This window comes from Notamacropus eugenii, chromosome 4 (genome assembly GCF_028372415.1).
Source record: "Notamacropus eugenii isolate mMacEug1 chromosome 4, mMacEug1.pri_v2, whole genome shotgun sequence".
Lineage (NCBI taxonomy): Eukaryota > Metazoa > Chordata > Mammalia > Diprotodontia > Macropodidae > Notamacropus > Notamacropus eugenii.
Window position 1 is genome coordinate 62,805,058 of NC_092875.1, and position 20,674 is coordinate 62,825,731.

The window sequence follows — 20,674 nt, forward strand, 5'->3', positions numbered from 1 at the left end:
TATTTGAAAAAGTCATACTTTATGTATGAAACAGGTGGGAAGCCAGTGACCTGAAGGATCCCCATTGCCAAACCAATCCTAATTGTCTCTTTCCAACCCAATCTCATTCACTAGACCATCAAGGTGTTCATTTTTCTCAGTGGCCATAGAGTACAAAGACTTACACACAGTGTGTATCTTGGGGGAGGAGGGTCAGTGGGTCCTGATGTTGGTCTCTCTGTCCTCTCCCCTCTCTAATCTTTACATCATTGTCACCATCTCTGGCAGTCTCAGCATTATGGGAGTTTACCTAGAGCCAAAGAATGTCATAGGTTAGAAGAAGCCATGCTAGAAGGAGCCTCCAATGCTCTTTCATACAGCTGTCTAGTGATGAACCTTTTTGTACTTAGTAGAGATCCTGTGAAACCTGTTCTGGAATGAGGCCCGATTCTGAGTGACAAAAGTCTCCGTTTCTCTTCCCTGCCCCCCCACACCCAGCATCAGCAGTGCTCTAAGCATCTGCTGAGAACACATGGTACCAAAGCAGCTGTGAGCTCTGGACTGTTTTTTGAACAAATGCATATTTTATTTATCACAACAACATCAACATACATTTGAGAAATAGGAATACTCTGGGATGTGCGAGACACATTCAGTCTGCAGAAGAAATGTGGGCTTGTTTATTACACAGTGACAGTGCATGTTTTCTTGGTGCTGATTAAAGGTCAAAAAGTGTCTGGCACACATGTGAACAAGCTTGCATATATATATATACATACAAGTATGTATATATACATACACATAGATACACATACACATATATCTATACACATACCTATATATATATATATATATGCACCTCTCCCCCTTGAAATAGATAGTGCTGGGATCCCTAGTTTGGGAATCACTCATCTAGTCAAACTTCCTTGTTTTACAGATAAGGAAACTGAGGCTGGGGGGTCACCCTGGGACATGGATCTTGGTCTTCCTTGTCCTAGGCACCTCCCACAGCATCCCTCTAACCTCCTGGTTACCATCTAATCCTCTCATAACACAGACATTTACTAAATACTTTCTATGCTCCAAGTGCTGAGGGATAGTTAAAAAGACACCAGTTTTTCCTGTATGTACCTTATACGTACATAGTTCCTTACATGGTGTGCCCCTTCCCCCCTATTAAATATGAGTTCCTTAATGGAAGAGACCATGTTTTTTGCCTTTCTTTCTGTTCCTAGCACTTAGCCCAGTGCCTGGCACAGAGTGAGCGTTTGATAAATTTCTTGATGATGATGAAGAGGACCACAGGTCTTGTCTTCTACAATAATCTCTGTCCCTTCTTTCATCCCTATTTTTGCCATCTCTTAACTCTTCTTCCATCCCTATCTCTCCAAATCAAACATTGTCTTGGATTAAAGAAGACACAATATCACACACAGCAGGAGAGAAAAAATATGAACAAGAATCCATTCCAGGGATGCAGAGGTTGGGAGTGATAGGGAAAGGAGCCAGGAAGTCCTTGGTCCCAGGAGCAGGGAGCGGGATTGGAGGTTGGTGGGGTGGGAGTGGATAGGCTTGGGTGTGAACGAGCTGGTACAGTCTTCGAGGTGGAAGGTGATAGCCCCAGAAGAACAGGGAATGCCTTCAATTCTCCCGCCTCTCCCCGTCCCAGGAGTCCACACTGAAGAGTGTTCTCAGTGCTCTATGGAACCTGTCAGCCCACAGCACAGAGAACAAGGCTGCCATATGCTTGGTGGATGGAGCCCTAGGTTTCCTGGTCAGCACGCTTACCTACAAGTGCCAGAGTAACTCACTAGCTATCATCGAGAGTGGAGGGGGCATCCTCCGGAATGTGTCCAGTCTCATTGCAACCCGGGAAGACTACAGGTCAGTTGGATCTCTTCTTCTACTCTTACTGTCCCCTCTGTCTCCTGTGCTGCCTGGCTCCAGTCTGAGGACAGTGAGCCACTGCTGGTTTGGAGACTGATGCTAATGTTACTTAGAAACAGTTTTTATTCTCTTAGGTGGATTAACCTTTCTCCTGGTTCAGTAGGGTTCTCATTCCACAGTCACCTAAGTGACTTCATAAGAGCCTCTGAGCTGAAAGGGGCAACTGAGGGCAGCTAGCCCAATCCATCCCTCTGCAGGGTCCTTCCCAAACGCACACCTATCAGAATTCTGGCCTTACACGGAGACCTCTGGCAAAGGGGGTGATCACTGCTTTCTGACAGACCGTTCTATTTGGGGATCGCTCTGATCGCTAATCTGTCTCCCTGATTCATTGTTCTACGCTCTGGGGCCAAGCAGAAACGGTCGGATTTCTCTTCTTCCTACCATTACTACTGCTAGTTCTCATTTAAACAGTGCTTTAAACTTTATAAAGGATTCTTCTCACAAAATGTCCTCTTTCCTAAGTCATCCACTGGTCATCATGGTATTTGGAAATCATCCAGTTCAGTCCCCTTATTTAAAGTACCTGAGGCCCAGAGCCCAAAGTCATAACAGGAACTTGGAAAATTCTAGTTCAATAGACTCCCCCAATAAATGGGCTTGTGTCATGACCTTCTAGCCCCTTTGTGGACTCCCCACAAGCTTGAAGCTGGGGAAGTGCTTAATGGGGGTCCCTCCCTTATCTCCTCCCTCTAGGCAGGTGCTCCGGGACCACAACTGCCTCCAGACTCTCCTCCAGCACCTGAGGTCCCACAGCCTGACCATTGTGAGTAATGCCTGTGGGACCTTGTGGAACCTGTCAGCTCGGAGTCCCCGGGACCAGGAGCTGCTCTGGGACCTGGGAGCCGTGAGCATGCTGCGGAATCTGATCCACTCCAAGCACAAGATGATAGCAATGGGCAGTGCAGCCGCCCTGCGCAACCTGCTGACCCATCGGCCCCTCAAATACAAGGACACAGCAGCTGTCATCTCTCCGGGCTCCTGCATGCCTAGTCTCTATGTACGCAAGCAGAAGGCCCTGGAGGCTGAGCTGGATGCCAGGCATCTGGCTGAAGCTCTGGACACCATGGAGAAGCAGAGCCTGAAGGCTCAGGTTGCCAAAAAGCCCCCGCTGCGCCACCTGGACAGCCTGGTCAAGGATTATGCCTCCGACTCTGGCTGTTTTGACGATGAGGATGTGCCTGCCTTGGCTCCTGGGGTGGAAGTGGGTAATCCCTCTGTCCTCTCTATGTTCCTCAACAGTTCCTTCCTGCAGGGCCAGGCCTTGCCCCGCATGCCAGCCCCACGTCGAGGCCCTGAAGCAGAGAAGGAGGATGGCAGCAGTGGCAGGAGCAGTATGGACGCCAAGAAGGGGGTGATGGATGGGACGGCAGCAGCAGCTGAAAAACTAGCCACCAAACTGTCTGTGGCTGTGGCCAAGATTGATAAACTGGTGGAGGACATCTCAGCCCTCCACACCTCCTCAGAGGACAGCTTTAGCCTCAGTTCCGGTGACCATGGGCTGGACTGGCCCTCAGGGCCTGGGGAGGTCCGGGAGGCCAGAGCCCAGTCCTGTTCACCCTGCAGGCTGCCTGAGGCAGGAAGGAGGGATGGTGTGGGGAGAGCCCACCCGCTCCTCAGATTGAAGGCAGCTTACACCAGCCTCTCCAATGACAGCTTGAACAGCAGCAGCACCAGTGATGGCTACTGTCCCCGAGAACACATGAAGCCCTCCCCAAGGGCTTCATTTGCTGACTATCGAGAGGAACTACAGAGGTACCAACAGCGCCCCAGCTGCCTGGACCTCAAGAATGTCATGGCTACCCAGCCGGACAGGAGAGAGCCCCCATCTCAAGAGTTTGCTGCCCCCCAGGGGCCAGAAGCCCAGGTGGGGCTGCAGAAGTCATCAGTATTCCCTGGGGAGTGGGCCCTGAGGAAGGAGTCAGAGTGGTCCAAAGAGAAGGAGGGCAAGCTTGCTTCAGACTCCCAAGTTCACACCATTAAACTGTCTCCCTCGTATCAGCACGTGCCTCTGCTGGAGGGCATGGCCAAGGTCGGTGCTGTTCCCTTTCCCAGCAACGGTGCTCCAACAGTCAGGAAGCAGGCCTGGCTGCCCACAGGGACCCTGAAAGGCACTGAGGGGCTGAGCAAGATTCCTGAGAAGCTGACAGCCCCAGCCCCACCGGCTCCAGCAGCAGAAACATTACAGAAGTATTCCGTGGAAGACACACCCATCTGCTTCTCCCGATGCAGCTCTCTCTCCTCCCTCTCCTCAGCTGACCATGGCATGGATGGGAGAAGCCGCAGTGAAGACAATGAGTTGGACAGTGACTCTTCCCTGGAGATCCTGGAGGAGCCCGGACCCGGGGAGGGAGAGGATGATGGGCTGGAGGATTGGAGGCCCCGTGGGACTGCTTCCCTGCCTGTGGCCATCCCTGCCCAACGGAGTGACCAGACTTTCTTGTCCCAGGCCCAGGGGGAGGAGGGCGCCTCCCCTTCTCGACAGGAAGACATGACACCCTCCAGTTCCTCTGAAAATTACATCCAGGAGACCCCCCTCGTCATGAGCCGCTGCAGCTCTGTCAGCTCCCTTGGCAGCTTTGAGAGCCCCTCCATTGCCAGCTCCATCCAGAGTGACCCCTGTAGTGAGATGGTGAGTGGCACTGTGAGCCCCAGTGAGCTTCCAGACAGCCCAGGGCAGACCATGCCCCCCAGCCGGAGCAAGACACCCCTCCCAGAACGGGAGACCAGCCAGTTCAACCTGCAGTGGGAAAACAACGTCAAGAAGTTCATGGACATCACTGACTTCAAGGAGCGCTTCCAGCTACCCCCAGACCTCGACAGCACCATCTACTTCACAGTGGAGAAGCCAGACGAGAACTTTTCCTGCGCCTCCAGCCTCAGCGCGCTGCCCCTCCACGAGCACTACGTGCAGAAGGACGTGGAGCTCAAGCTCTTGCCCCCTTTCCCTGAGCGCGGAGGTGGACTTCACTTTGCTGGCCACGAGAAGCGGGAGGAGCCAGGGCGGGAGGAGCGGGTAGAAGGAACCCGTGGGGGCCGGCCCCGCCTGGACACCCACTCTGAGGATGACCTCGAGATCCTGAAGGAATGTATCAGCTCAGCAATGCCCTCTCGATTCCGCAAGGTCAAGACAGCCCTGGTGCCAGGCTTACCTCCAGGCAAGAAAGGACTCCATGTGCCAGTCTACATGCTGGTGCCTGCACATGCCCATGCTAGCATGGCAGCCAGGACCCCGCGGCCTTCCCGCAGCCCGTATAAAGATGAGGATTCCTTCACGGACTCAGCTGAAGGCACGCCAGTCAATTTCTCCAGCGCTACCTCCCTCAGCGATGAGACCCTTCAGTACCCACCCAAAGATGGCCAGGGGCAGCGGGCTGAGAGGAGGGAGCAGATCTCTCGGAGGGTCACCTCCAGCCATTCTACTCCAACCAAGATGGTGGCTGCCTACAAGCATAGGGCAGGAGGGGCCAGCCTCCCACTATCGAGCAGGGGCACTGAGCCCACCCGAGGCTCTCTCAAGAACCTGCCCAACCTAGAACTGACCATTAGCCGGCCCAGGAGTGCTCACTCCGAGAGGGACAGCCATTCCAGGGGGGACAGTACACGTCCAAATGGGAGTCACGGGGATCTTGCCTTCCAGTCTCTCTGTCACACCACACCCACTGAAGAGGCAGTTTACTGCTTCTACGAGAATGATTCCGATGATGCTCCTGAGGCCCCAGCCCAGAAGGCACCCACAGGAGCCCGTGCTCCAAAGAAGGAGCATCGGGCAGGCAAGAAAGAAACAGAGGCTAAGTCCAAAGTGGCGCCACCACCGTCCACACGGCCCCGAGCAGTCCCCAAATCCCAGCACAAATTGATTGCGGATGAGACACCACCCTGCTACTCCTTAAGCTCTTCTGTGAGCTCGCTCAGTGACCTGGACCTATCAGATAGGGACGGTAGGCAGCCACACAGCAAAGGGGGCCTGCCCCACCTGCAGGCCCGCAAGCCTCTACATACCAAAGCCGCAGCACTGGCTCCTGGTCGGGACAGTTCTCCCAGCTCACCTAGCCTCAACTCAGATGAAGATCTGCTACAAAGGTGTATTGGCTCAGCCATGCCCAAGAGACAGCGCCACACAACCCGGCACCGGAAGGCTGAGCGCAAACCCAAGCAAGGGGTCCCCAAGGCAGCTGGCAGCAAGGAGCGAAAGGCTGAGTTACGGAGGGAGCTAGGTGAGGAGGTGGTCTCAGACAGAGCCTCAGACCTGGACAGTGTGGAGTGGCAGGCTATTCAAGACGGTGCCAATTCCATCGTGACATGGTTGCATCAGGCTGCGGCAGCAGCAACATCCTTTACCAGGGAACCCTCATCTGAATCTGACTCTATCCTCTCCTTTGTGTCTGGTCTGTCAGTGGGGTCCACTCTGCAGCTTACTGTCGGAAGGGAGGAGCAAAAGCGAAGGGGGAAGGACACTGGAGGAGAGGTGGAAAAGAAGGAACAAAATAACACTGCTGATGAATGCAAGAAAGGTGGGGAAGCCCGGACACTCAACCGCCGGATGTCCCGGGGCCCAGAAAAGCCAACCAGTGCCCAGAAATCCGTGTCCAATCTGCCAGCAGTGTTCCGTGGCCGAACAGTCATCTACATGCCCACTATGGCCAAGGGTACCCCCAAGCCTCGATCTCCTCCAAAGAAAACCGTGCCCAAGACTGAGCCTCCTGCCAAACCCCTCACTCTCAATCAGCAGAGATCCCGAAGTCTCCACCGGCCAGGGAAAATCTCAGAAATAGCTGAGTTGACACTACCCAAGAGGAGTGCCACGCCTCCTGCCCGGATGGCTAAGACCCCCTCCTCAGGTTCTTCCCAAACCTCCACCCCGTCGCAGCCACCATCTAAGAAGTCCCCGCCCTCTTCCCAGATAAGCAAGCCCGTGCCAGCCACTGGGGGTAAAGCAAGCACCAACAGCCCTCAAGCTAGGGCCCCAGTGAAGGCTCTGCTCTCCAGACAGCACAAAACCCAGAAATCTCCTGTGCGGATTCCGTTCATGCAGAAACCAGTGAGGAAGACGTTCCCAGTGAGGAACAATCAGCCAGTCCCAGAGGAGCGGGGTACTGGAGGAAAGGCAGGTGGGAGGCTCAACCTGGTCCGTGTGGCCTCAGCCCGATCCAGTGGCAGTGAGTCAGACCGTTCTGGCTTCCTGCGACAGCTGACCTTCATCAAGGAGTCTTCCAATCTCCTCCTGCGACACCGCTCCGAGACCACAGCTCCTCTTTCCCAGAACAACTCACCACGCCGAAGTCGGCCAGGTGTCCCTGCTGTCTTCCTCTGTTCCTCTCGCTGTGAAGAGCTCAAAGCAGCCAAAGCCGGGTCCAAGCCCAATCCCAGAGCCTCTCTAGGGGAGCGTCTGCCCCGCCGGACCAGCTCAGAGAGTCCTTCCCGCTTACCCGTCAAGATAGCTACACACCCCCCTGAACCATTCAAGCGCTATTCCTCATCCCCCCACATCAATGTCGTCAAGAGGTCCAGCAGTCCAGCCCCAACCCTTCCGCAAGGGGTTGAGGCTGGGAGTGGGAGGAGGAGGAGCGATGGAGAGGCCAAGCCTCTCCCCCAGGTAGGTGCAGGGGAGGGCCAGGATGCACAGGCAACAGCCACCAAAGGTACGTGGCGTAGGATTCGGGACGAAGACATTCCCCACATCTTAAAGAGCACGCTCCCCTCCACTGCCCTGCCTCTCATTGGCACGGTCCAAGAGGACAGTTCAGGTCCCCAGAGGAAGACCAGTGATGCTGTGGTCCAGACAGAAGACTTCTCAACCTCTAAAACCAACTCCAGCACCTCACCAACCTTGGAGAACCGGGAGCCACCCAAGAATGCAGTTAGCGCCCCAGTGAACGGTGTGCAGGCCCCCTTCATTGGCAGTGATGTGGACGGGCTGAGCTCCAAGGTGGCAGCAGCCATCTCCTTCACCCACGAGGGGTTAACAGCCCCAGCAGGAGGCTTCCCCTCCAGCCGCCACAGCTCTCCCAGCCGGGCTGCCCGAGTTACCCCCTTCAATTACATCCCCAGTCCCATGGTAGTGCCAGCTACGACCGACAAAGCTGTGGAGAAAGCTATCAGCGTCCAGGGTGAATAGAACCTCATCTGGCCTCTCTCCACCTCTGCCCATCTCGACCCCTCCAGTCCTAGCCTGCTTAGGCCTCCCTACACTAAGACCTTCATGACAGCAAACTGCACTCTTGTGGAAGATGCCCATGTACAAAGAACTAAGTTCAAGAAGCTGCTTTCTTATTTCATACTCAGCCAACTACAAGAGAAAATTAGCTTTTAAAGATAAGTGGCTCTGACCTGGGGATGGACACTGGCTAAGGGTCCACTAACCAGTAAGTCTCAGAACTGGAGCTGCTGGTCTCATTTCTGATGAGGGTTTCCTCTTTCCTCTTTGTCTCTGGTCACAGCTCTGTTGTCAGAAAACTTTCCTTCCTGAAAGGTGGAAATAACGGATGACTTTTTTTTTTACCCACAAAGCCTAGAGCATTATGGGGAAGAGTCCAAAGCTGAATATGGGAGGGGTCCCCTTCTCCAACATATGGTGATGTCATTAGGGGCTCTCCCTCCACATATGAGGGGAGAGACTTTCCTTGGGAAGGAATCGATGGTAGGAGAAGTCATGGGAGATGAGACGGAGAAGAGACTAATGCTTTGGAACATAGGAAGGAACAATGGGAGGAAGGCAGTTGGAGGAGGCACCCTAAGGGTCCCAAAGCCAGTAGGCCCAGGATGAGAGAGGTCTCTTTGAGGAAAGCCTAGAAAGCTGGGAGTGGGGAACATGCTGAATGACCCATCTTCTGGGCAAGAGACTGTTCACCAGCAAGCTGCCCTCTGGCACGTCAGCAGCTCTGTGTCCCAAACAGAACAAGACCCCTGGCTGGGACTGCTGCCTCCCTGTGCCCAAGTGAAAAGCCACTTTCTAGTCAAGCCTTAATGCAGATCTCTCTGCTGCATGCTTTATCTCGTATACCCAGCACTAATAACCAGTTATAAACATCATATAGATGAATTACAGCTTGTCAACATCATGGGAAGCCCGGGAAGTAGACTTCCAGATAAAGGAAAGCCCTGGGGGAGGGCTGGAGAGGGAGCAGGCATAGAACCCACCAGATGCTGAAGAGCTGTTGGCAGGGCCAAATGCCTGTAATTAATGCCACCCAAGTAATTCAGTAATGACTAATTTGCTGAGTTTTGTCTGTGTTATGTAAACCAGCTTGGGGATGGGGCTGAGAGGGATCTGAGACCATGAGAAAATTGCACCTTATTTAAGAGAGAGGTGAGAGGCTTACCCCACAAGTCCTGACATTGATACCTTTCCCTTGATGTCCCTAGGTAGGCCTGACCAATGAGAACTGAAGGGAGTGAGAGGATAGGAAAGCAGACAGATGCATATTATTTTGTCACTTTGGCTTTTACCTTTTTCCCTGGACAGCTGCTTTTAGAACGAGAAACTACAGGTGGCTCTTTCTTCTCCCTTAGCTAATGTGGGCTCACCTCCAGAGTCATGAAGTAACCGACATATAGGGGCTTGTAGTGTACCTGGGAGGAAGTTGACTTTAAGAACCTTCTGGAGTAAAGCTGATTATGCTTTTAGCAGGTGGATGGCACTACAATCCAAGAGCAGTTGGAACAGAATTTAAAGGCACTTCTTGAGGACTGGGGGGATAGGCTTATATTGAAATCTCTTGTCTAGTCCCCAACATGGCCTGTTCCTGAAATAGCTAGCGGGGTGGAAGATTTGTCTGTGACTGGAAAACTAGCAGGGTGGTCATTTGTCACACGCTAACTAGTGAACTAACCAGTCACTGGGCCTTCTCAGAACCTGAGCCACAGGAGGGACCAAAGAATACAGATATGGATGGCAGGAAGAAGAAATAGAGAGAAGAGATTCAGACAGGGAGTGGAAAGTGAGGGTCTGGTAAGCTGCTTCAAGAACAAGCTCTTTCTGTTGTAAAACTGCACTTTAAAAGGATTGTAGAGAGAAGAGCCAACTGCTCAGATGTGATAGTATGGGGAATGTGGGGGGTATGGAACCATCTGTTTGGTTTTTTTTTAATAACTTTTTGTGAAAAATACAGAATTGCAGGAGTCTTCCAGCAGGTTACTTTAGGGGAGGGGGTAACACACCTTGAAGTTACCCGGTATTTTCTCTAGGAAGTGAAATTTGAGTTTCACAGACAGGGGAAGACTTTGGTCAAACCAAGATTCTGGGAAGAATGTCCTTGATAAGGTCAGAGAACTGATTGGTTTCTATTTGGCCCCAGAGGGCAGATCTAAGAGACGTGGAAGGAACAGAGGATGATTTTGAGTTTTGTGTGTCAGAAAGCATTTCTTAACATTTAGAGCTGTCCAGAAGTGAAGTGACCAGCCTCAAAAGGTGGTAGGGTTTCTCATCACTGGAATTCTTCAAGAAGAGGTTGGATGGCCACCTATCAAGGAAGCAATAGAGGAGATTCCTTTTTAAGCTATGGGTTACACTACATCAAGTCTGAAGTCCTTTGTAGCTGAAATTCTGTGAACAGATGTGAAGGGTCAAACAATTAGCAAGTCTACTGAGGGAGTAATCTCCCCGTGTGGCTAGCTTCAATCTGCTACTGGGCTGAGGGTTCAGGGTAGAGAGAGAAGGTATCAACCTAGACTGTGCCATATGATGGATGTGAGGAGGGTCAGAAGCAGGAGAGGGAAGAAGACAGAGAATGAAAGTGACAGAAGACATTTGGCTGATTTTGCTGACTGAAGTGTGGCTTTGTATAGTGGTGACTCACCCACAGGGAACTGGACTGAGGCCACGACTTATTTCCTACAGATGCCATGGAACAGCTAACAATCAGTGAACTCTGGCCCACATTAACCGGGGATGACTGAATTCTTCTTGAGCGAGAGTGTGCCATATTCGTCCCTCTCTGTCTCCCTCCTCCTTGATTTTGAAAAAGCTTGATCTGTCTGCTCATTGTGTATTCCAGAGGTAGGACTTGTTGAAGAGACACCTCCAGATAGTTCAGTCTACATCCCTGCTGGAAGGACAGTGTGTCCTTAGCCACTCAAGTTTAGTCTAGGAACTAGTGTTTCCAGTTGAAGTATTTCCATTGGAAAGAGCCAGTAACCTCTTTCCCAGTGGAATCTTGGGTTCCAGAAACAGCTGCTCTTTGCAAAACTGTTTTCCAGCTGTCTTTGCAAAGAACCACTCCTCATGGAGTGCCATTTAGGTTTAATCTATGTGAGACCTAGGGCAAGTCCTTTCCCACCTCCTAGTTTCAGTTATCTCTGTAAGATGAGGGGGTTGGACTAGATGATTTTTAAGGTTCCTTCTAGTTTGAATGTTTTGTGATTCTGGGAAGAAAAGAATACATTGAACAAGTAGATTGATAAGCATCAGGCAAGCAGTAGGGCATAAGAATTCAATCCATTCTATTAACCCCGATCTTCTGGGGGAAGGGAAACAGCTTCCCATTGGACTTGACCAAGAGGCCCTTATCTGCCAAGTCTACAAAAAGAAAATTTAAATTCCAAAGACTGGAAAACTCATCCTGCTCCTCTTTCTTACTGACATCACTTTAGTCACCCACTCAGCCAAATTCATTCATGGCCATTTCAAGGGACCATATGACAAAATCAATTGCTGGGAGCCCCGGGACTATCCTTTAAAAGCCTTCTCCCAGCCTGAAGCTAATTTTATTTGGGGGTTGCCATCTCCCACTTCTTATATGGAGAGTTAAGTCAATGTTCTCTTTTGCCAGGAAGGCTCTTATGAAGCGAGAAGTCAAATCTAAAAGGCTGTGATAGATCCAGGGTTGACCCAATTCACATGGATTTGTGGGGTAGCTCCCACTGGATATTTTTCCCCTCAATGCCAATATTGCAAGGAGATTTGACATATGTATCTGCAACCTACATGTGGAATTGGAACCAAAACACAAGGAGTGATTTCATCCTCGTTTTCCTTTCACACAACACTGAATGCTTCAGCCTTGTAGGAGTAAGCTGAGGGGATACTTTCACAGGGATTCTCCAAGCCTGGCCCCTGAAATTAGGGGCTGTTCTCCAAAGATGCTTCCAGTTCTGTCTCCATTTTAACAGAAAGAATATGGCAAAGTGACAGGCTTGTTCCTCATTCAGCAAGGACAAGACAGTTGGGTGTGTAGAACTTGTCCTACCCAATCTGTAGCCAGGGGTTAAAGTAAATATGATGGAGAGAGGATGCCTGGTTTTAGTGAATGTTAAGAGCTAATGTTATTGGATGTAATATTCAAATATGTGTTTGAGGGTAAAAATATGTCCTGGAAAGTTTGCAGACTGAAAAAGGTGGACATGCTGTTAGATTGTTATGAGTGTAACAGGCAAACTCTGTACAGGAAAGAGATGGTGTATCAGGTGCTCACAGTGGGCAGTTAACCCAACCCACAACCTTCTGTCCTCCTAGGAAAGATGTTCTGAGGTTCTGGAGGAGGGGCCTCAGCCCAGAGGTCAGAGCTGTGCCTGTTCTTTCCCTCTTACCCTAACTTGTTGGGTGACCTGGGCAGACTGCTTCACCGCTCTGTGCCTGTTTCCCCCACCTGTGAAATGGGGAGAACCTCTGCCAGATCTACCTCCTGAGGGAGTGAAGATCGGCTGATCTGATGGACACATGATGGAGTGTTGGAAGATCTACACAAGTATGGTATTATTCCATAGCGTAACTGGTGCTACACTGCAGGGCATACATTTGGTTCTAACTCTTGAGCAAAGGCTTAGGAACCTTCTGCTTCCTGTCACTTGTGCTAACTTGTCCTTGGAGCTGCACCAAAGTCAGTCAGGACACAATCCCTCCCTTCCTAGCCTCAGGGGCTTGGTGACCAATCTGAAACTCCAGGCACTCATGGAAACCACCAGGGGTGAATCCGGACAATTCAACATCTTTGGAGGGAGTGTACTGATATGGAAGAGTGGGTACTGCTCCCTCACTGGGGTCAGAGGGAATAGTTTCCTAGTCTCTGTGTTCGATCAACAACACTTTATGTGACCTACAGAGGCAGGTGCCAAAAACAGGGCTGAAGCTTTGAGAGTATTTGCATAGCCAGGCCTCCCCAAGTTAGCTGCCTGCTCTGCCCAGCCCCAGGACTTCGCCAACTACAGTGACAGGGTCAGTTGCCTCCCCCGCTTCGCCTTCATCCTTTCACACCACATCCGCTTTGTTCACACCATCTTCTAGGTAGTGGGGAGAGGGGAGGGCAGGAAATGTCACAGACCTACTATGCTTTCCTGGGGTAGAGAAGAGGGCAGTTTATGGTAATTGAACTGATATCCATATACTTGTCAACTAGGGTCAGAGGAACCAAACTGTCATATACCAAACACAGCTATCACTTAAAGCCTTGATCCCATCAAAGGGATGCTATCTGTACCACTCAGCTGTTAACCTGATTCACTCCTTTATGCTCTCAGTGTGAGAGTGGATATATGTGTGTTCCTGCTTAAAGGATGCCATCACCAAGGGATCTGAACTGGGGACTCGGAAGGGCAGGAATCCTGAAACATCAGAAGCAATCGATTCCATCAGATAAGTCTTCACCAAAGTTCAACACTTCTATGATCCTCTCCCTGTGTAATCTGCTGTTGGTGAAGAGACCAACCCAAAGGGGAAGGACTTAACCTTTGGGAGAAATAACCCCTGGGGTGACCAAGATGGAAGCCTCACATCAGCTTGCTATTTCACCAGCTGCTCAGGAGCTGGTGTGCTATGCCTGACAGTACTGTCTGATCAGCAAAGTTTAAAGAAAAGATAGCCCCACCTTGATCTATTATTCCCAGCAGGGCAATGGATTTAGGGCAATACACACATATCTTCCTGAAGCAACAGGAGCGGACAACATTACCTCACATCTCTAATCTGTCACCATGTCCATTCAGTATGTACCAGCCCAGTTCTTCGCCACAGACCCTAGTTCTGTTCTCATCTAGTTTGTGTGATAATCCCTTTCAGCCCCCAGAAGGAAGCTGCCTTTGCCCATCTCATTCCACTGGTTTCCAGCCCATCCTTGCCAGTCTACTCACTACCTGCTCCCCCTCACCTCCCTACCATCTGCACTGAAGGTCATTTTACTGGGACTCTGGACAGTATTAAAATGAAGTGTGTAAATATTAAATGTCCCCCCTCTTTTTTTCCACTAAAATAAAACAGAGCCATTTGTCTGATTGAAAGGTGAGACAAGAAGATCAGGCAATTGACTTGTAGGGCACCTTTAGCATCTTCACTTAATAAACTAAGCTGTTGAATTGCCTTCTGGGACTGGACCAGGTTTTTTCTTTTCTTTCCATTTGGGAAGATGAATTTCAACTCTTGGGAAAACTGAAGGAATCTATAATAAAGAGTGAGATCATCAAACACATGCAAACATAACTCTATCCTCTATCTACTGAACTTACTTCTTCTACCAGAGGGGAGGGGTCAATTAAGCGAACAAAGGGGAAACCAGATGATGTCATTTAGTTAGCAGAGTACAGCAGAAAAGACGACTGGGTTTGAAATCAGGAGAGCTTCAATTGGCTTCCAGCTATGTCGCCTTGAACAAGCCCCTCAAGGTCTGTGCACCCCACTTTGGAAGGTGCAACACCTTTGTCTTCATGTAGTCCCCCACTCGGAAAAGTTTCCAGCAAATTCATAGATTCACAATGGTTATTAAGGGGGGGATGGAATGATCATTCAACAAACATTTGCCTATTACATGTGACATACAAGACATTATATTCCATAAATTTCTGACGTAAGGCTATAGAGCCAACCATTCCCTTCCATATCCCAGGTCATGGAAGCCCTCTTAGCCATACTGAACTTGGCCCTACAACCCCTCTGGGATAAAAAGCTGGTGGTCATAGGAGACTCCAAAAACCAGCTGGGGAAAGCTGCTAGTCATAGAAAGCTGGAATTCTGAAACCTTTTAGAAAAAGTCAGGAATATACATTGTACAAAGCCTAGCTGCTGTGGAAAACCTCTTACACTATAAATAAAAGATTTGACAGCTGGAAGGGTAACTTTAGGAAGGAAATAAGGATTCATTAAGTGCCTACTATGTGCCAGGTACTGCACAAAGCACTTTGCAAATATCTCATTTGCTCTGTCTCAACAACCCTGGGGGGCAAGTGCCTGCCTGAGGTGTCTCCTCAACTCTGATCCATCCTCCATTCAGCCCAAAGTGATCATGTCACATACCTCCCCCTCTCCCCTATCATCCCCCAACTCAGTGAACTCCAGTCCTTCCCTATTGCCTCTAGGATCAAATACAGAACCCATTGTTCAGCATCCAAAGCCCTTCATAATCTAGGTCCCTGGCATCTTCCAGTCTCGTTTCACTCCCCAGTCCAGTGACCCTGGCCTCCAAGTCCACAAACAAGATTCTCTATATCTTGGCTCTGGGCATTTTCTCTATTTATCCCATGTCAGGAATCCTTTCCACTCTGCTCTAATGACTGATCTCCCTGGCTTCCTTTTAAATCCCAACTAAAAATGTCACCTTATATAGGAAGCCTTTCCTGACCCCTCTCCGTTCTCGTGCTTTCCCTCTTGTTAACTACTATTTACCCTAAATATAGTTTGCTTCCTATATATTTGTCAGTGTATTGTCTCCCTCATTCGACTGTGATCTCCTTGAGGGCAGGGATTGTCTTCTGCCTCTTTTTATATCCTCAGCACTTACTACAGTCCCTGGCAAACAGTGGGTACTTAATAAATGTTTACCCATTTGTTATTATCCACATTTTACAGTTGAGGAAACTGAGACAAACAGAGGTTAATTGATTTGCCCAGCATCACACAGTTAGTGTCTGAGGGCAGATTTGAATTCAGGTCTTCCTTCCTCTAGGCCCAGTGCTCTGTCCACTTTGCCACCTAACTTAGCCCTGTTCCCCCATTTTATCAAAGGAATTGTGGTCCACAGAGGTTAAGTGATTAGGTTAAGAATTTGAACATAGGTCTTCTGAGGTAGCTAGCTGGAGCAGTGGATAGGCTCTGGGCCTAGAGTCAGGAAGACCTGAGTTTAAATCCAGCTTCAGATACTTACTAGCTGTTTGACCCTCAACAAGTCAATTAACCTCTACTTGCTTCAATTTCTTCCACTGTAAAATGAGGATCATAATATCACCTCTCCCCCAAGGTCGTTATGAAGATCAAAGGAGACAATCTTTGTAAAGTGCCTGACACATAGTAGGTGCTTAATAAAGACTTATTCCCTTCCCAACCCAATCTCTTCACTATACTTTACCACCTCAAGCCTTCCCTTCTTTACCTCTGGGAGGTGCTCCCCTCACTTCCGGTCATGCTCCTCCAAAAAGCCTTCCCTGAGTCCCCAATTCCTTCCCTCAGGCTGGAAATAATCTTGCCCCATCTCATCCTGGCCCTTCTTACTCCTCTCATGCACTGAAGAAGGCAACACAGCATGCTGGAAAGAGCACTGGACTAGGAATCAGAAAAGCGGGAACCAAGTCCTGCACTACTAGTGTGATCATGAACAAGTCACACTCTCTAGAAGCCTGTTTTCTCATCTATAAAATGAAAATAATATACTATTTTTCTCACAGAGTTATGACAAATCACTTTGTAAACCTTATTATACAGCTGAGTTATTACATCAGTCATGTGTGGGCTTATCAAAACCCCTTCAAAACCAGTTTCATTTATCCTGTAGTCCCTCCATTCCCATCAGAATAAACATCATGCTTAACCAAATGTTTGTTGAATGACTATTGAATACAAAACACAGCTTGCCACTAGAATGGAGGTATGGCACCTCCTTGTCTGGTCCAACAAAGATTCAGGGTACTTCTTTCACTTGCTAATTCACAGGTCAATTTATCTCTGGCTCCTAAGGGACCACAGTTTCAGGCAAAGCATTCATCTGAACAGAATTAATTCTGTTTCAAAGAAACAACTGAGAAGTCCCAGTTACAAAGAAAAGGGATTTTATTCATGTGCAGTTCAGAGAGTTCTAAACGATAAGCATCAAAACGGCCCTGGGGCTCTGGATCACCTCTTCACAAGCCATTTTATTATCATTTATTTTAAAGAAGATGAAAAGGAATTTTCAGGTGTACCTTACAAAAAAAGGGCAAGATGAAGAAAGATAGATGGTGAGTTTTTAACTATTCACCGACCCTGAGGTGATATCTGAGAGAAATTTCTTGATGTTTTAGCTGTTAAAGCTGATCCCAAATTCCAACTGCTGCCTTCCAGGAGGAGAAGCAGGTAATGAACTCCAGGCTACATTCCAGATTTTCAAAGAGGGTAAAAAGCATTCATTGGATCTGAAATCAGAAACCCAATGTTAAAGTCCAGCTCTAACACTTGCTGGCTCTGTTACCACAAGCAAGTCACTTAACCTCCGTAGGTCTCGTTTTTCCTCATCTATAAAATGGGGTCAAAAATACCTAACTACTTACCTCAGAGCTGTTTGGAGGAAAGCATTTTTTGATCAGAGTGCACTGTACATAGTAGGCATTTTAAAAATGTTTGTTGAATCAGCGTTTTGTTGAATAGGTGCTGTGGTGCATGTCAAAATGACAGAACTTATAGCCACAGGTCTGAATCAATCCTAGTTCTCATCTGTAAAATGAAGGTTAGAAGAAATGACTTCTAAGATATCTCCCCATTCTAGATCTAGGATCCTCTATACTGAATGTCTAAGCATTAAATGCAAAATGATTGGGGGCAGTTATTGAAAACAAGAGACTCTGAGTCAACTCTTGGTGCAAGTTACAACCCCTCTATGACAGGGAGGAGTCAGAATGAGAATCCTCCTCAACCTCCTCCTGGCCTTCAGGAGATAGAGCCTGAGACGTAGACAATTTCACTTTAATAGGGGCAAAGAAATTAACAAAGCCACCAGAGCCAGCATGCAGAGAAATGACCCATCAAACTTTTAAAAAGCAAAAGGCATGGATTTAGTAGGATTTTCAGGCCCACAGATAAACAGGACAGAGTGGGAAGAGACTGTGCTGGCAGTACCAGAAGACACTTTTGGGAACTGTGATAATGAAGTGAACACATTCCTGTAGAGAGCATTCTTCTCTAATGGTCTGGCAGTGTCTCTTGGAAGAATCATCCTTGGAGACAGATAATGTCTTCATTATGCTACTGTCATTATATTCCAAGCAGACTTCATGCTCATTTCCGTGGTCTGGTTTAGAGTCTGCTCTAGATACCCTTAGGCAATCAAATTTGCCCAGGACGGTTTTGACCTCCCCAGGGGACCCCAATGGTTGTGTGTGACAGTTGGCTTCAGGTGCTGATACTACATGTGAAGCTCTGTGGGGCATTCTTGTCCTCCGTATAGGGCCAGAGGTAGAGGTCATACGGCAATATTCTTCCACTCCTCCCCCGGCTAGGAAAAGGGCCTCAAGTCTGAAAGGACAGGTGGCTTGAAGGAGAGAAAAGGATGGAGGAGAACCCAGAGGGTCAGAATTGGCAGGCAACTAAGCCTTGGAAAAGCAGCTTCCAGAAAAGCCTGTGTCTCTGCAGACACAGAGGTCCTGAATTTTACTTCCAAAAGTAAATCAAAAAGCATGACATCAACCTGAGGAACCCATACCAGGAAGACCACTGGAACCCTGTGCACCAGAGAGGGTCCTCTGCTTCATCTCTAAGATGTCTCTCTCAAGGCTGTCCCCAGACTGTCGCAGCTCCTCACACTTCTCTTTCAACAGGCCACAGGCCAGCTGGAGCTGATGGTTCAAAGCCACATAGGAGCGACTCTGCTGGTACTGTCGTTCCCTTTCTGCCTCTGGGTCCTCATTCTCCTGAACGGCAGGAAGCTCTGAGATGGAAAAGGAAAGGAAGAGAAAAAAAAAGAACACAAGTCCAGCTACCTCTTAACTACCTGTATGTTGGAAACAGACAGAGTATAATTCCAATCTGTGAATAAAACTATTCCTACGTCCTTAGATCTGGAGTGTGACAGCGGGAAGGGCCCTTATATATGGAATGTCAAAGCTGGGAGGGCCCTTAGAACACAGAATGTCAGTGCTGGGAGGGTCCTTAGGACAGAGAACAAAGAATGGTATAGCAGAAAGGACCTAAGGATGCTGACTGACACAGCTGCAGACTCTGGAGATCACTCAATACATTCTCATTTTAGGAACAGAGAATGTAATTGCTCCTCGACCTTATGGAGATCAGTTTGAGATGAGGAATAACATACGCACAACTACAGCAGTAGGCACAACGTGGTAAGGACCAGAAGGTAATGTGATACAGTCAACAGAACAATAAAGTGGGACTAAGGGCTAGATTCAAGGCCTACTTGTATCCCTTAATAGCTGCCTGACTCTGTGCAAATCACTTCCCTTCTCAATCTGTTTCTTCATCTGTAAAATGAAGATATTATCTGCACTCCCCACATCATTGGGGGCTATGAGGAAAGTGCTCTGTAAATGTGTGCCAATCATTATCTTCAAGACCACAGACTTTACCTCCCCATAAGTACTGAACTGAAGCTGATGTTCAAATGAGTCTGGTTTCTTTTCTCAGACGCCAAATGACAGAAGTGAGGGAACAAGATGCTAGCAAGCAGGGGGAAACTAGCATGGGATTAATAAAGATATATACATACGTGCATATATATCTAAACATAAACCTGTATGCACATATGCAAAGAAATGGACAAATCACAAAGTGGTAACCCTAAATGCGCTGACACTATTCAACTGGAATGTTCAGATACTCCCAGGATCAAGCTGAGCTGCAAAGAATAGGGTTGCAGGAATGATAGGGACTTACATTACCTTCCAGGACTTGTGGGGCAAAGGAGGTGAAAACTGGATCAGAGGGCAGCGCACCGTGGACATCCTCCAGGATCTGTTCAACTGTGGGTGGAGATGGTCTTGTGGGGAGGACCACTCGTTTTCTGGCCTTAGAGGTCATTAGGCAGAAGGCTGAGGTAGAAATAGAAATGAGAAATCAGGGGAAACTGCACAGGGAGTAAGAAAGTAGATAGGGAAAGAGAACAGAGTGGGAGGGAAGGTCAAGTGGAAAAGCAGAGAGAATCTCAGGGGAGTTGAGTCCACTACAGATCCCTGATCTGGAACCTCAGTTGGGCTGTCACATTTGGTACTAGGCTGCATGACAGTCCTTTTCCCCATCTTGGACTTCCTGTGAGGTAACATCTGATGGTAGAAAAAGCCCTGGGCTTGAAATCAGAAGACCTGAGAGATTTCACCTCCTTAAATGGATTTAGTTAAGGGTAATATTCAAATGAATTTACATTCTTTGAGCCATGTTCAGACTCTAGTTTAATGATATTCTTTTTTTGCCCTCTACATATATCCTTGATTGTCACCTTGTCTCCTCAAATCTACCCTAATCTAAAAAGAGAAGTCCCGTCCCTGCTGTCCAATTCTGCTGCCTCCTCCAGCTATCATCCCATGTCCCTCTGCCTCCCTACCTGTCTGCACAGGTTTTGAAGCATCTTTCTTCTAAAGTCCAGCTCTTCTCTATTCACTCACCTACTCATACCTTCAGTGACTCCTAATGCCATCAGGGTAGAGTCTGGCTAACATTCAGGGTTTCCACAGTCTAAGCCCAGGCTATCCTTCCCATGTCACCTTCCACTATTCCTCCTAACACACCTACCAAACATAACTGCTCCAACCCAGCCAGAATCAAGCAAGCATTTATTAAGCACCTACTGTGTGCTCAGCCCCTATACACTCATTCACACTATTTCTGACCACATGGCACCTTTCCATCTCT

The 20,674-nt window shown here is 48.7% G+C and overlaps 2 protein-coding genes across 9 annotated transcripts in view; one reads left to right on the top strand and one right to left on the bottom strand.

Moving 5' to 3' along the window:
- The window catches only part of APC2 (APC regulator of WNT signaling pathway 2), a 51,097-nt gene extending 36,881 nt beyond the window's left edge, over nucleotides 1–14,216 (top strand). The window contains exons 14-15 of the mRNA XM_072601406.1: nucleotides 1,649–1,863; nucleotides 2,623–14,216. Of these exons, the coding sequence (XP_072457507.1) occupies nucleotides 1,649–1,863; nucleotides 2,623–8,044 (5,637 nt within the window). The 3' untranslated portion in view covers nucleotides 8,045–14,216. The remainder of the gene's footprint in view (nucleotides 1–1,648; nucleotides 1,864–2,622) is intronic.
- Nucleotides 1–20,674, bottom strand: part of C4H19orf25 (chromosome 4 C19orf25 homolog) — a 25,810-nt gene continuing 5,136 nt past the window's right edge. For 2 of the 8 annotated variants that reach the window (XM_072601425.1, XM_072601423.1), the window contains 2 exons: nucleotides 19,708–19,857; nucleotides 17,766–18,740 (listed from right to left, as the gene is read on the bottom strand). In XM_072601425.1, the coding sequence (XP_072457526.1) occupies nucleotides 18,496–18,740; nucleotides 19,708–19,857 (395 nt within the window). In that variant the 3' untranslated portion in view covers nucleotides 17,766–18,495. Of the gene's footprint in view, nucleotides 290–16,873; nucleotides 17,531–17,765; nucleotides 18,741–19,707; nucleotides 19,858–20,674 lie in introns of those variants that run through there. The other 6 variants (XR_011965513.1, XR_011965511.1, XR_011965510.1 and 3 more) reach the window with 6 other exon arrangements.